Source organism: Salmo salar, chromosome 23 (genome assembly GCF_965601325.2).
Source record: "Salmo salar chromosome 23, fSalSal1, whole genome shotgun sequence".
NCBI lineage: Eukaryota > Metazoa > Chordata > Actinopteri > Salmoniformes > Salmonidae > Salmo > Salmo salar.
Window position 1 is genome coordinate 20,795,653 of NC_138313.1, and position 16,759 is coordinate 20,812,411.

The 16,759-nt window shown below is 43.2% G+C and overlaps 1 protein-coding gene across 5 annotated transcripts in view; it reads left to right on the plus strand.

Annotated features, from left to right (window-relative positions):
* LOC106584138 (discoidin domain-containing receptor 2) overlaps positions 1–16,759 on the plus strand; it is a 57,078-nt gene that overhangs the window by 35,077 nt on the left and 5,242 nt on the right. For 2 of the 5 annotated variants that reach the window (XM_014169049.3, XM_082967945.1), the window contains 12 exons: positions 6,932–7,034; positions 8,239–8,470; positions 8,687–8,834; positions 9,177–9,279; positions 10,340–10,523; positions 10,762–11,002; positions 11,147–11,218; positions 11,953–12,089; positions 12,294–12,510; positions 12,681–12,925; positions 13,175–13,302; positions 13,530–13,727. In XM_014169049.3, coding sequence (XP_014024524.1) covers positions 6,932–7,034; positions 8,239–8,470; positions 8,687–8,834; positions 9,177–9,279; positions 10,340–10,523; positions 10,762–11,002; positions 11,147–11,218; positions 11,953–12,089; positions 12,294–12,510; positions 12,681–12,925; positions 13,175–13,302; positions 13,530–13,727 — 2,008 coding nt within the window. The remainder of the gene's footprint in view (positions 1–6,931; positions 7,035–8,238; positions 8,471–8,686; positions 8,835–9,176; positions 9,280–10,339; positions 10,524–10,761; positions 11,003–11,146; positions 11,219–11,952; positions 12,090–12,293; positions 12,511–12,680; positions 12,926–13,174; positions 13,303–13,529; positions 13,728–16,759) is intronic. The other 3 variants (XM_045706251.2, XM_014169051.3, XM_014169050.3) reach the window with 3 other exon arrangements.

The window sequence follows — 16,759 nt, forward strand, 5'->3', positions numbered from 1 at the left end:
GACAGAATGAATACCTGATCACGCGTAAACACAGTTCACTTTCATAGCAGCCATGTTGTATTCCTTCTCGCATCTATGCGTTCTCCTCCTTTCACCTCTTCCTGTTGCTTGTAGACTTCAATGCACAACACATCAGCTGTATGTGACCAGGCAAAAAAAACGTTCCAAGCCAAACCATATCATAACTGCTACACACAGCCTACATCATTGTCACCATATTACAATAAATTACAGTGCATTTGGAAAGTTTTCAGACCCCTTGACTCGTTCCACATTTTGCTACATTACAGCCTTCTTCTAAACATTCTTTTTTTAAATCCTCATAAATCTACGAACAATATCCCATAATGACAAAGCAAAAACTGTTTTTTTTAAATGTTTGCAAATGTATTCAAAATAAAACGAAAATATTACATTTACATAAGTCTTCAGACCCTTTACTCAGTACTTTGTGGAAGCAGCGATTACAGCCTCAAATCTTCTTGGGTATGACGCTACAAGCTTGGCACACCTGTATTTGTGCAGTTTCTCCCATTCTTCTCTGCAGATTCTCGCAAACTCTGTCAGGTTGGATGGGGAGCGTTGCTGCACAGCTATTTTCAGCTCTCTCCAGAGATGTTTGATCGGGTTCAAGTTCAGGCTCTGGCTGGGCCACTCAAGGACATTCAGAGACTTGTCCTGAAACCACTCCTGCGTTGTCTTGGCTGTGTGGTTTGGGTCGTTGTCCTGTTAGGTGGAAGTTTCACCATTAAGGATTCCAGCTTTAACTCTTTACAGTCCATATTGCACTCTTCACCCTTCTGCCTGGTAGTGTGGTAGCACACTATCACTTCACTTAAGGATTCAAAACCATATGCATTTGCATGGTAGTTACATAGGTGCAGTGTATTGACACTGCATTAACACATTGTTAAATGGTTTGTAGAAATGTCCAAAAACACTTTTCATTTTGTCATTAATGGGGTACTGTGTGTAGATTAATGAGGATATTTTTTTATTTAATCCATTTTAGAATAAGGCTGTAACGTAACAAAATGTGGAAAAAGTCAAGGGGTCTGAATACTTTCCAAATGCACTGTAGTAAAACCAAAAGCTTACAATGACTTAGAAGAGTTCCAGTGTTGCGTTGGATAGTCAAAGCCAGCTAGCTATCATAGCATCCCTCTGTTTGAACAGGGTGTTTGAGTAGGCTTAACTGGCTAGTTGCATTTGCTAGCTAAGTAGGCCTAAGTGAAACTGAAAAAAAATGACGATCTCTCTTGCTTCTCTTTGTTCAAAACTGTTCAACTATTGTCTTTCTCTCTCTTTGAGTCAACTACTCACCACATTTTATGATTTCACTACTATATTAATTCTCTCATCCTTTGATTGGGTTGACAACATATCAGTTCATGCTGCAAGAGCTCTGATAGGTTGGAGGACGTCCTCCTGAAGTTGTCATAATTACTGTGTAAGTCTATGGAAAGGGGTGAGAACCATCCGGCAACACCTGGTGCTACCCTGAGTGCTGTCGAGGCTACTGTAGACCTTTATTGCAAAATAGTGTGTTTTAATCAATTATTTGGTTACGTGATTATATTTAGTATCGTTTTATCTAAAAATGATAACTTTTTTAAATGTTTTACCATTTTTATTTTTAAGAAATTCACTGAGGAGGATGGTCCTCCCCTTCCTCCTCTGAAGAGCCTTCACTGAGACACACCCTTCTCTCCATTCATGCGTGTATTTTACAGCCTACAGTGTGGCTGATCTTTAAAACTAGCATGTTGCTATATTGGCTACACAGCGAGAGAGAGAGAAGGTTTATACAAAATGGGTGTTCTCTCCAATGGGACAGAGCAGTGAAGTGGTGGGTGCTGTGGTTGTTTTCAGGCCTGTCTACATCTCGTCATCTCTGTTGCTAGAAGTCTCTGACCGGGTTTATGAGATGTGCTCCGGATATACAGCAGAGTGGTCAGCTTGACAGTATACAGCTTTAGTCTATCCCTATTACTTGATCTACAGTCCAGTCTTATCCCAACCTGAATCCACCTCTATTTCTCCATCTATCTCTACTCCAGGCTTATTCCAGTCTCTATGGCTCCTACTCTACAGTGAAAGCATGTCGCCCACTCAGAATGGAAATGGGAAAGACAGAGATGGTATAACTGCACTGCTCAGGAATTTTAAACAGGGGAAAGTTGGCATCACCATGCATCTCAGTGCTACTAAATTCAGCTATGCATATTTCCTGCCTTCTGTTTTTTTCCTCTCCATCCTTGCAGCAAAATGATATTTAGACACAGTAAGACCTGTGATTGAGTCAACGAGACTCATAGCAAAACTGTAGAGTGACAAGGGACGGACAGACGCACAATTCCCTCATCCATTCTCGGGTGTTTCAGAGAATCTTTGCCCAGTTTAGAGGATTTGAAATCTGGAAATAATTAAGAATTCTCTCTCACTCGCCGTCAGCAAAATGATCCTCCACAATGGGGGATATTTGGGATTTAGAACATTTTGTTGCATGAATTTAAATTAACTTCGGCCATGTTCGGGTGCATTAGTACTCTGCACTCCACCACTTCTGAGTAATCAACAATCCCAGCAAATACACACGGGAAGCCCATTTCAATATACTTTCCTGCTGTCAGTATGTCTGGAATGCATTAACCACAGACTCTGCATGCACAACACACACACACAAATAAACTCCGACCAAGGTCAGATCGTCCCGTGATTTAAGGCTGGGTACAGCCATTGCGATGAAGATATTGTTCTCAAAATATTACAATAGAAAGGCTATGAGACAGTTTACACAAGATGGCCAAGGACAACATTGAGTATAATACCAGAGTACTGTGTGTGTGTGTGTGTGTGTGTGTGTGTGTGTGTGTGTGTGTGTGTGTGTGTGTGTGTGTGTGTGTGTGTGTGTGTGTGTGTGTGTGTGTGTGTGTGTGTGCGTGTGTGTGCGTGTGTGTGTGTCTGTGTCTGTGTGTCTGTGTGTGTGTGTTTGGAGCCTGTGGTTAGACAGCAAACACTATGAAACAAGCCTGCCTTTCACTGGCCAGAGCACGAGCACAGAGAAGAAAAAGGGGTGAGAGAGGGAAAGAAGCCACTTGGAGCTGGATCGGTGTGTGTGTGCTTACGTGTGTGACCTGTAAGAGTATGTGCCAATATGGATGTGAGAGGGTTCGTCCAGCTCTCTCTTTCTATATTTGGGCAGCAGGTAGCCTAGTGGTTAGAGCGTTGGGCCAGTAACCAAAAGGTCGCTGATTTGAATACCCGTACTGACAAGGTGAAAAACCCTAATTTGCTCCAGGTGTGTCGTACTACTAAAACAACACCTTTCACTGCACCTATCTGATGTAGGTAAAAATAAAAACATGTTTTTTTTTTCTCTTTCTCGCTCCACACAGGGCTGGTATTTTTCCACCTTTTCAGAGGTGATATTTTATTTTTAGATGGTGTGTATGTGTACACATTTTACTATACTTGTGAGTACAAGGAAGGCCTCACAAGAATAGTAAACCAACTCAAATTCAGAAATGAGAGGACATTTAGATGGTCCTCACTAATAAAATGTCAATTTTAGGCTAAGGGGTTAGGTTAAGGGTTAGAATTAGGGTTAGGAATTAGGGTTTGGGTTTAAGTTAAGGGTTAGGGTTTAGGGAAAATAGGATTTTGAATGGAAATCAATTGTTGGTCCTCACAAGTGCCCCATGGGTAACCCCTGAGGGTAAGCTAGATAAACACCCCACAAACCAACATTTAGGAGAGACGTTCATCCGGCGCACTGAAAAACGCCTCTCTCTCTCGCTCTCTCTCCTCCTGTATTGCATGCTTTAGTTTAGGATGTGGTCTGAGCCACTGATAATGACTTATTTTCACCAATTACATCCAAGGCAATTACAAATTCTTTCTCTGCTTTCTCCTCTATTGTCTCTGGGCTGAGCCAATGGATCTGTCTGGCTGTAGTTAATGGAAAATTACCTTATTATGGAACAGTTTTCTTTTTGTACCAAGTGAATCCCACATAATGTGGTTGTTCAGAGTTTCATTCTGTTGTATTTGTGTCCTGCTATGACACTAATATGACACTCTTCATTCAGTAAATATCAAGTAAATAATGTTGTGATTTTTCAGTTACTCTAGTCTGAAAACAACAATCAATTGCTCTGTGAATGCATGCAAAGTCAGGCCTAGTCTCCCCCTATTTTTCTCTCTTTCTCCCTGGTTCTCTTTCTCCCTGTCTCTGTTTGCAGTGTACACCTGTATGTGAATGGACTCATGTTTCTCCTCTCACTCATAGATCAGTGGTGAATTACAGATGTAGGATCAATTTGAGCCAGTTTGCTACAGCAGGAAAATAATCCTGCAGCAACAGGAAATGTCAATAATTTTGTGGATTATTTTTGATGGGGTTGCTGTATTTTTCGTAAAGGAAAATCAATTCTGAAAAAGTAGAAACTGCAAACTTCAGAAGCCTTTTTAAACCTGAAATACAATACAAGTTAGAAATGTCCTGCATTGCAGGAAAGGTGTCCTGCTACAGGGTGATCAAATTAAGATCCTACACCTGCACTATGGTCAATAAGCCCAACTTCCACCACTCATATATTAAAGGTCGACTTTCGGGCATGAAAAATGGTCCAACTCTGCCTCTTTCTCAATTTCCAAACAGAAATGTGCTGTGTCTTTGGTGCTTCATCGATTTGTCATTCTGGTCATGTGCTCCGCAATTGACGTAGCTAGTTCGTTAGCTAAGTTAGCCACTATAGCTAGCCCATAACACCTCCAGTATGTGTTGTGGTCATTTCACAGGATTTGTTTTTGGATGGAAGCTGTAGAGATAGATAAGAAATGGCACTTCTGTAGCCAAATATCTTATCTTTTTTTAAAGCATTAAATGACTTGGTATGGTGGTGCATTGTTGTACAGTTAAAGCTGTTATTTTGGGGGGTTTGCCCAAAGTCGACCTTTAAGCACAGCATTTTCATCACGTGCACAGATCTGTGCAAATGAGTACTGTGCACACTGTATTATAATCTACAGTGTGAATCAATTTGATTTCATCTTTATTAATTAACCAGAGTTTAGTAAATTGTTGTAAAACATTTTATGGATGTTTTTCTCACTGCTCGCATATGGAGTCTTAGAATTGCCTGGAGAGCCAATGAAATGTTCCCGAATACAACACATGAATCAAAACTGACATTATTATTGGAGGAATTGCAGATGTTATCACATTTGATTGCAATTATGTTACCAAGGGTACCACTAATAGACTGAAAATATGAAAAGTGTGTGATGATTATGGCTGACATGTCTGTCTAAGCATGAAGGAGGTGGGAGATGGGGGAGGGAGGACAGGAGAAGATAAAGAGAGGAGAATGGGAGGGAGGAAAGGAGGAGGAAAGGAGGAGAAGGTAGTCTCACATCTGGAATAGTTTTTTGTTTTGGGACGGATCTGTTTCTGGAGTGAGTCTCATCGTCACTGCCAGGACGAACCCTGAGAGGTTTCCCCATATTGATTTTTAAGCAAACATTTGGAAGAGGGAAGGAGGACAGAAAGAAAGGATAAAAAAGTGAGCTGAGGGGCCATGCTGAAGGGAGAGTCTCCCTGGCCTGCACTTCCTCCTCCACTCCATGGGACCAGCCCGATCCCAAGATATCACACACTCTGTACACTTCAGTATAAACACACACAAACAGACAGGTATTTCTCTCTCTCTGTCCCTTTGTCTTTCTGTATCTCTGTCTGTTTCTCTGTCTCTCAGGCTCTCTATCTCTCTCTCCAAGTGTTCCCCTGTACTTCCTCTGCCATTCATACTGACCAGCATGACCCTGTGCTACCACACACACTGTAGAAACTACGGTATACACACACACATTCAGATAGTTTGGGGAAGTGTTTAGCCGGAAAGCAGAGAAGACATTGGTTCAGTTGTCTCCAAGTTAATGGTTAGCATCCGTTTTCTTACTGAGTAGTGAAGACCGTTGAAGCAATGATATGGCCAGTGGTTATTATAAACCTCAATAAATAGTCCATAAACTCCCAGCCCTGGGCTAATATTGATGGAAAATCACCTAATATTTTTACTTCCAGAAACAGCAACAAAGTAAAGAAATTCTATTTCAGGCTTGTAAAAGTTAAAAGATACCATCTCTTCTATTTCACAAGTAGTTACCCGCTTGCCCAGCGGATCACAGTGAAACAGGATGAAATGTTCAAACGCCCACAGTTAACTTTGATCGCTCCACTCTGCCACAGGGGAAAGACCACACAGGAGCAAGGGGGTATTCTCTAAAACACACACCTCACTACCCCTTATGTTTGCACTGGCAGAGAGGTTGAGGTCTTTATTTCAATAAAGCAACCACACTCTTAGTGCTGGGGAGAGGGGATGTGTTTTTGTGCCCACCCTGACTAAACGCCCACCTCCCTCTCAATTTCAGATTGTGATGACTCGAGATTTGATTTTAGAGGAATGGAGTAGGAGGGTGTATGTCTGTGGTTTATAATAATTCATAATAATGATTAATGTCTGAAGGTCTATAGTTTATAGACACCACCACTGTGGTTGGTCTGGCTGGGCTGGGCTGGGCTGGGGGAGTTATGATTAAAACCCAGTATATAGTATTTAAAACCATGGCACCAGGTGGAGGAGATTAGACACATAATCCAGGTCAATACAGACTGTGTGTTTATGTCTGAGACCTCAGTAAGAGTTACCACCACACACCTTGGTGTAGTGCAGGTGGTCCAGTGAACCGTGCTCGCGTGACGAGTAACTTTGCCTGTGGTAGCTCCTTGAGCTAATGTCTATGCTTTACATTGTTTCATTAACGGGTTGTTCATACTTGAGCGCATGTTTGGGGGTGTGTGTGTGGGTGTGTGCGTGACTGTGTGTTTGCGTGTGTGTGTACTAAAAGCTGTCTTGTGTTGTAGGTGTGTGTCGGTACCCTCTGGGGATGTCAGGAGGGCAGATTCAGGATGAAGACATCTCAGCCTCCAGTCAGTGGTCTGAGTCGACTGCTGCTAGATACGGCAGGTAATGTATCCCCCCCCCCCCCCCCCCCCCCCCCCCCACACACACACACACACACACACACACACACACACACACACACTGAGTGTACAAAACATAATATTGAGTTGCACCCACTTTTGCACTCAGAACAGCCTCAGTTCATCAGGGCATGGACTCTACAAGGTGTCAAGTGTTCCACAGGGATGCTGGCCCATGTTAACTTCAATTGTTCCCACCGTTGTGTCAAGTTGGCTGGATATTCTTTGGGTGGTGGACCATTCTTGATACAGACGGGAAACTGTTGAGCGTGAAAAACTCAGCAGCGTTGCAGTTCTTGACACAAACCAGTGCGCCTGGCACCTACTACCATAACCCGTTCAAAGGCACTTCAATCTTTTGTCTTGCCCATTCACCCTCTGAATGACACACATACACAATCTGTGTCTCAATTGTCTCAAGGCTTAAAAATCCTTCTTTAATCTGTCTCCTCCCCTTCATCTACACTGATTGAAGTGGATTTAATAAGTGACTTCAATAAGGGATCATAGCTTTCACCTGGATTCACCTGGCCAGTCTATGTCATGGAATGAGCATGTGTTCCTAATGGTTTGTACACTCAGTGTATACATACATACATTTGAACTTCAATTTAGTAGACTGGACACATACATGCGCCCCCAGAACTACACACATGAACTCGCATGTACACTCGTATGCACTCACACACAAAAGTTTTCAGTAGCGTGTGTTCGTGTGTGTTTTCAATAAACTGCGCGTCAATTCCCGCTCTCAGCTTGTTGTGGATAAGCCTAGAAAGAACAAGAGAGAAAGAAACCAAGAGAGAGAGAGTGAATCTGTGTGTGCATATGTGTGCGTGTTGGGAGAGTGTGGGTGGCCTGCACTCAGTGTAAGGAACATAATCTATGTTATTTTTATTGTGACCTAGCTTCCCCTCTCCCTTGCCAGCTCAGCCCTAAATTAACACTTTCACATTAATTTACGACAAAGGTGTTTGTTTAATAGGCTGTATGAACTGACATCCAGCCACCACACTCACTTTCCACTCACCTCTCCTTTCCCTCCACCCTCTCTCTCTCTCTCTCTCTCTCTCTCTGTGTTCTCCTGCCTCCCTTTCGCTCATTCTCACTCTCCTTTTTTTCTATGCGTTATCTTCCTCTCTCCTCTCTCTCCCCCTACTTCCCCACTCCTCTCCTCCCTCTCTCAGGTTGGACTTTGAGGAGGGTGATGGTGCGTGGTGTCCAGAGAGAACGGTGGAACCAGACAGCCTGAAGGAGTTCCTCCAGATAGACCTGCGTTCCCTCCACTTCATCACCCTGGTGGGCACCCAGGGCCGCCACGCAGGGGGCATCGGCAACGAGTTCGCCCAGATGTACAAGATCAAATACAGCCGTGACGGCAGCCGCTGGATCTCCTGGAGGAACAGGCAAGGCAAACAGGTAATCAATCAGTTATTGATTATTGATGAAGTTGATTATTGGTTGACAGGGACAGGAATATAAAAATGTTGATCATAAAATATTGATTGGTAAAGGTGCTACTGGTGATTTGTGCCGGCGATCTAGGTGGTTAAGGGAACTGGAATATGTGAGTTATTGCTTATTATTTAGGCTATTTGATTGATTGATTATTATCTGTGGGTGACATGGCTATAGGTCATTGAGGGGAACAGGAATGCATATGACATCATGCTGAAGGACCTGGAGCCTCCGATCATCGCCCGCTTCGTGAGGTTCATGCCCGTCTCAGACCACTCTATGAACGTCTGCATGAGGGTGGAGCTCTACGGCTGTGAATGGCTCGGTAAGACTGGGGGGGGGGGAGGTGGAGGAGCTCCCAATTGTGAACCATAGGTAGACAGATGTAGCACATGGGGATGTGTGAAACTTACTCCTCAGCCTGAAGTGTCGCCACTTGCGCCGCCGAATTGCTAGCCTTTCACATGGCGCCGACTGGTAAGACGCTTCAGGAGGACGGTCACGTGTGCTAGCAAGGCAGAGGTCCTGGGTTCGAGCTTCAGTGTGAGTGGAATCAGGAGGAAGTTGTACACGCTAAGAAACAGCGTGACATCCTTTACATAGAGTTCGGCAAACAGTGCTTAGGTTTCAGCTCAGTAGGCTAATACAGAGTCCCTCTCTCTGTCAGACGGTCTGGTGTCCTACAACGCTCCAGCAGGAGAACAGATGAGTCTTGAGGGCCAGCCTGTCCACTTCAACGACTCGGTGTACGACGGAGCCGTCATCAATAGGTGGGTGTGCATCGCTCCTACTTTTCATCCTCCCTCATCATCTTGCTCTTCCTCCTTTCTCTTTTTCTTCATCTCCTTGTCCTTATTCTTTCTCCTTTTCATTCTGCCTGTCTTAAAGTATCCCTCCTCTCTCTCGGTTTATCCAACCTCCTCCTTAGTTCTTCCTCTCCTCCTTTTGTCCTTCCTTCACCAATCTCGGAGTTGTGGTTCCACGCTGGCCCTGTTATTGCCTGGTTGCTGTAGTTACAGCAGGATGTAGACAGCGCAAAGGCATGGGTCACTGTGGTTTTGTCACGCATACACACACACATACACACACACACATACATACATACACACACAAGCATGCTTCTCTGCACAGTAATGCGCTGGAGTGTTACGAACACACACAGAGACAATTACACCCACACATGGCTTCTGGTGCATGAACGCGTGGGAGAGTTTGAGTCAGTGTCTTTGGACTTAAACTTGACTTCTTGAGAACATAAATGATTATGTGGGTATCCTTGCTGCCTTTCTATGTTGGTGTTTGAGTCACTGTGGGCTGAATAATTTCCTCCATGACGCTGCCCTCAGTTTGTCTCTGCTATAGAAGTCTGTCTATCTCTCTTTCTCTGCTTCTCTTTCTCTCCCTCTCTCTCTGAGTTTGAGTCTGTGAATGTAGTCTGAGAAGAGAAAATGGCTAAGGTTGTGATACCACTGCCAAGATGAGATGTTGAACGTGGAAAAGATGATGCTACCACCTAGTGGTGGGTGGAGGGAAGTTGAACAAACAGATAGCTGAATAGTTTCTGTCAAGCTTCCCTTTCACAAAATGAATATTGTGCATTGTAAAATAAATACTTGTTAATTAAACATGAAAATAGCAATTATTGTGTGTCAAGCAAGGTTGTCAAGTAGTCGTTTACACGTTGTCAGGTCTCCTTAAGGATAGTTCACACAGTCACTCTCTGGTTCACCCCAAAAAACAAATTTTTAGTTTGTATTTTGACTACCTCACAATCCTCGAACTCTGAGCTCTATCTTTATCTCCTCATCTCTCTTTCTTCTCCATCTCCAGTATGACGGAGGGCCTGGGCCAGCTGACTGATGGAATGTGTGGATTAGATGACTTCACCCACAGCCACGTCTACAATGTGTGGCCTGGCTACGACTACGTAGGTTGGACCAACGAGAGCTTCCCCAACGGATACGTGGAGATCATGTTCGAGTTCGACCGCACACGCAACTTCACCACCATGAAGGTGTGGGTGGGTGGGTGGCTGGGTGGGTGGGTGTGGGTGTCAGGGGCTGTTATCTCCCAGCTGTTATTTACAGTGTGTGTAAGGGGAGTTGGTCTTTTTTTATTCCCAAATAACAGGCATTACAGTTCTAAATCTTTCAGCGTCTTGACCCTTTTTCCAATCACCAGACCACATTTTCACAGATTTCACTCTTCATAACGTATTCCCCTCTTGCTCCCCCATCTCTCTCTGTCTCTAGGTGCACTGTAACAACATGTTCACGCGGCATATCAAGGCATTCCGCCAGGTGGTGTGTTACTTCCGTTCCGAGGCTGACTGGGAGGCCACGCCCCTTTCCTTCAGCCCTGTGGTTGACGACGTCAATCCCAGCGCCCGATTCATCACTGTCTCTCTGGCCAATCACATGGCCAGTGCTATGAAGTGCCATTTCTACTTCGCTGACACCTGGATGATGTTTAGCGAAATCACCTTCCAGTCAGGTAAGTGTTTACACATACACACTCACCTGAGATCACCTCCAAATCATGTGCTGTAGAGAAAACACACCTTGTTTGGTTTGAATATTCATCTGTAAAGTATTATCAGTGCTTTGTTGTGATTTACGTCTGTCTATTCTCTTCCAGACACAGCCATGTACAATACTACCCTGGCTCCGCCCAAGACTGGCAGTGGCCCCCCCACCAGCACTCAACCAGGTCAGTTCCCACTACACATGCATTGCAAACGCGCTTTATCAGTTTTTACCTCTTTTACCACACACTCCCACCCGTGAGCAATGGCTGTGGCAAAAACCCACTTCTTGTTTTAAAATCTGACCCTTTTTTTTCAATTTTCGCCTAAAATGACATACCCAAATCTAACTGCCTGTAGCTCAGGACCTGAAGCAAAGATATGCATATTCTTGATACCATTTAAAAGGAGATGTGAAATGAATGTAGGAGAATATAACACATTAGTTCTGGTAAAAGATAATACAAAGAAAAAACCATGCATATTTTTTTGTACTGTCTTGAAAATGCATGAGAAAGGCTATCATGTATTATTCCAGTGTACGTGCAAAGTTTAGACTGATCCAATGAACCATTGCATTTCTGTTCAAAATGTTGTATCAAGACTGCCCAAATGTGCCTAATTGGTTTATTAATAACTTTTTAAGTTCATAGCTGTACACTCTCCTCAAATAATAGCATGGTATTCTTTCACTTGTAATAGCTGCTGTAAATTGCACAGTGCAGTTAGATTAAGAAGAATTTAAGCTTTCTGCCAATATCAGATATGTCTATGTCCTGGGAAATGTTCTTGTTACTTACAACCTCATGCTAATTGCATTAGCCTACATTAGCTCAACCGTCCCGAGGGGACCCACCAATCCTGTAGAGGTTAATTCTATCATCCAATCGAATGGTGTCTTCCCCCATCCCCTCCCCAGGGGATGACCCCACCCACAAAATAGACGACAGCAACACCAGAATTCTGATTGGCTGCCTGGTGGCCATCATCTTCATCCTCGTCGCCATCATCGTCATCATCCTCTGGAGGCAGGTCTGGCAAAAGATGCTGGAGAAGGTGAGAGATCCCGCCTGTTCACACATGTTTTATCTGAGCCACAAAGCGTTTTGATGCACCATGTCTTTGAATGTTAAAGTTAGTTTGTGACTGTTCGGTACTATCAGGAAACGCAAAATATTATACAAATCTTACTATTTGCCATGTGTTGATCAATCAGGACTGGTCAGATGTGTCTCTTCACCCCAGCATCCTTTATTCTAGGCCTCGCGGCGGATGCTGGACGATGAACTAACTGCTAGTCTGTCACTACAGAGCGAGACATTCGCCTACAGCCACAACAACCCATCATCGTCAGCACCCAGCGAACAGGAGTCTAGCTCCACCTACGAGCGTATCTTCCCCCTGGGCCCTGACTACCAGGAGCCTTCACGACTGATACGCAAGCTGCCTGAGTTCTCCCACAGCTCGGAGGAGGCCGGTGAGTAGACACAAAGGCAGGGTTTAAATTACCAGAAAAGACATATGCAAGCGTTGGGTTACGGAGGTTGAAAAAATTGGATGTCTGCATTCTGTAAGCATGAAGTCACCCTATTGTGTATTATCATGTCATATTGCTGATTTATCTTCAACTCTTTTCTCTGGTTCCAGCATTGACCAGCACAGTGGTGGCAGTGACAGCCTCCAAGGCTCCCACGGCAACATTTGCCCAGGACGGAGTCCCTCACTACGCCGAGGCAGACATCGTCAACCTGCAGGGCGTAACTGGGGGCAACACGTACGCGGTCCCTGCTCTAACCATGGACCTGCTGTCAGGGAAAGATGTGGCGGTGGAAGAGTTCCCCAGGAAACTGCTCACCTTTAAAGAAAAGCTGGGCGAGGGACAGTTTGGAGAGGTTTGTGCTCTCTGGACATCACATAGTAAACAGAAATCAATTCTGTGAACGATTTACATTACATCAATTAAACTCATTTCTTATTCCCTTCTGAGATAAAGAACGTTGACCAGGGTCATTGAATAGATTCATCTGGTGATTTAAGCTCGAGGAAAAGCTTTCACAACTTTTGTGGCTCTTTAGAACCATCGTTAGTGACCATTAGATGTAGTGTGTTGATCAGAGCCTTCATGTTTCGTCCCCTTACAGGTCCACCTGTGTGAGGCAGAGGGCATGCAGGAGTTTATGGATGAGGATTTCTCCTTCGACATCAGTGACAACCAGCCAGTACTGGTGGCTGTTAAGATGCTAAGAGCAGACGCTAACAAAAACGCCAGGTGAGGGGGGCCACGTTCCTGATTAGAGAATACAGTGAATGTCTGCACATGCTGCTCCCAAATGTACTGTCCACATAGACATGTTTTTTGAGTGATTCTTCCAGCACCAGTACACATTTTGAATGTGTGTGTTGTGAGATATATTCCCATATATTAATCAAAGCTCTCACAGTCTCCCCTCTGACTTCTAACCTCTGCCCTTGTCTGTGTTCCTACGTTATCATCAGGAACGACTTCCTGAAGGAGATTAAGATCATGTCTCGTCTGAAGGACCCTAACATAATCCGTCTGCTGGCCGTGTGTATCTGCAGTGACCCCCTCTGCATGATCACAGAGTACATGGAGAATGGAGACCTCAACCAGTTCCTGTCCCGCCATGAACCTGAAGGACAGCTAGCGCTCATCAGCAACGCACCCACCGTCAGGTAAGGGTGAGGGGAGGGGGGAGTGTGGGTGTGTCGGGTGAGATGGATGTGATTTTCATGTGCAGGCAATCCTCGATTGACTTATGTGAAAGTCTATATTGCGTTCAAAGAGGAAAATGAGGACTCGCAGGTGTAAGTCGATCCAAACATTGTTAGCGCATAAAATTAGCGCAAATGTCTTTATTGTGCTGTATTCCTCTGAGCATGCCACCCAAAATGCACTCAAGAACTGGGCACCCCTGAGCGCATCCCTGATTTGGCTCGACGTCTGGAATTCAATCAGCTCAGTTTGAATTACGGCCTCATCCAGCAAGGGTATCGTTTTCTTAGAAAGGGAGGATCATTCTCCACATGGGCAGACTGTGAGAGGATCACGTACAAACGCAATGATATCCTTGGGCATGCTGTAGTCTTCAAATCTGGTGGAGAAGTTGTCCCTCAGCTGCTTGATGTAATCTTCCATCACCTCTGTGACAATGCAGCGGCCTGGTCCCTCTGTCCAAATCGAACAACTCAAGCTTCCCAGTAAAGGCCTCAAGTTTTTCCACCTTGTCCACGACTGTTTTCCCTCTTTCCCGTTTAAGTGACAGAATATGTCAGCCAGAAAAGCTGTGTGTGGGTAGCTTGCAGTTAACATTTCAAGCTACTTTGAAAGTTCCATGCTTAGATTCATAATGACGTCCGAGATTGAATTATTTGCAGCAACATTTTCATTGCAAATAAGACACACTGGCTTGGCATTGGGAAAATGTGGTAAAATGAACGCATATCTCTCTGTACATTCTATCCTGAAACTTCCATTTTGATTATCCACCTTTTTTGAGAGCAACATTTTCCCTTGCTTGCAAGCTAATTGTTCTGAACCAATGTTGATGTTAAAAAAGAAGTGTAGCCTACAGTAGGCTACATAGACCTGCTTTTCCCCACCAATCAATGCACAGAGAAATAGACAAAAATAATAATTGAATAGAGACATGGTGATTTCATGAGTGTAATCAGATCAAAATGATTGTTATTGTCACTGAATGTATTATGTACTAATCAGATGTGTTAAAAATGTTGTTCAATTTGTAGTGTTGGCCAATTATAATTGCTAATATTATATACTAATTATGTCCTGGCCCGTCGACTATTAGCTCAGAAGAAATTTGGCCTGAAGCCAAACCTAGTTGACGAACCCTGATTTAGAGACTATTTCAGATGCATTCACATTGAGAAATGCAAATTAGTGATATCTTGCATGCAGCCATATTGTAGTTCTCACTGGTTAAACTGATTTTGGGGAACTGTCTATATAGAAGTTCCTGTAAAGAAAATAAAACACACAAACACTTTCAAAAATAATTTTGTCCTGAATGAATGAGATTGTTGTTCTATGTTGGTGGGGGGAAAAAATATTTCTGTAACTGGAAGCATTTGGGAATGCATAATAGAACTTTCACCACGTTGTCTGTAACGCTATGAGCCAGGTCTAAAGGGGAAATCTGGGATTCATACAAAAACAAAGCAGCACTTTAGTCAACAGCTATGGGCTGCAGATGGAAAAATGTAACAACTCTCAAATTCATAGACGGAGCTATGAAGGCAATGAATGACCATCCATGAGATCAAAATGATCAAATATGTTGTACCAAACCCAGATTGCCCCTTTAATTCCAGAGGGCAGGCTTTGAAAGCTATTGAAGTAATCAAGCACATCTTAAGGCATACATACACATACTAAACATTTATTTGGCATGTGCATGTTGTTCTAGGGAGAAATTATTACTGACATTTCTACAGATTTATACCGCACATAGATTTTATCAAATGGGGTTTAGTTCACCTCATGTGACTACAAATCTGAAATGATTGAGACTTTTATAGTTTATTTCCAAATATATATTTTAATGCAGATTACCCTACACTATTGACTAACACATGGCATCTAGCAGCTTGGAGTGCATTTTTTCATTTGGTTGTAGCTACAAGCACAAAGGAGATCGGAGAACTGAGGGTTTCGGCCCATTTCCACCCCTGAACCAAACCAGCTAGAAAACATGAGTTAATATGCAAGCTGTTAAGCCCATAAGCTGAGCAAGCTAGCTAAAATAGCTGGTGAATATACTTTATCACAATAATCTAGAAAACTAAAGACTACCGGTAGTCATTTTATCCACAGGAACCTGTATAATGGTATAGCTAATAAGCCCAGCTATCAGAGTGGATAATGTGAACTCTAAATTCTCCTAAATTGCCTCCGGTAAGTCTGTCACTGCAAGTTATCTTGTCCCCTGTTCTGTTTACCTGGCTATGCAAATGAAATGACATCGTTATTCTAGGTAGGTGTGTGACTGAAAACAGACATAATTGAGACAGTTGCTTTTAACTCTACTTTCAAAGGTTGTCACGAGGCAGTTTTAATCTTTAATAACAGATAATATATCTTTTTTAAATTATACACCATTTTAATAGGTTTTTAGTGGTTGTATCATATGACATTTAAAATGATCCTTTGTCATGACAGATGATAGAGATGTTACATTTTTCAGCATTTGTGGCAGATTTGATTAACGTTCTGCTGAATTGAAGGGTCCACTACAAAGTATGCATTGATGTCATATCATGACCCTTTAAGAAAATACTATTTATGTAGCCAAAAATGCATTTTAAGGTTGGTTGCAACATATGATATGTGTTTTTCAAATGTGTGCCAAAGTTAAATATTACAATTTTTGTTATGAATTACACCAATTCACAATACTTTTGTTGTTTAAATTCAACCTCAGACAGTTACACCATATGGCATTTTCACCCTTTGACATGCCAAAACTCTAAAAATGTATCATGCTTTATGATACAGTACATTGATGCGATGCCAAACGGAGGAGAACATGTAGAAATGTGATGTAAGATGATGTTTTGTATTACAGTTTGTATTTACACATTTGCAAGGCTATGTGATGATATTATACAACGGGTGGGTCTAATCCTGAATGCTGATTGGTTAAAACCGCATTCCAGCCGGTGTCAACTCTCCTCTCTTTCTCTTC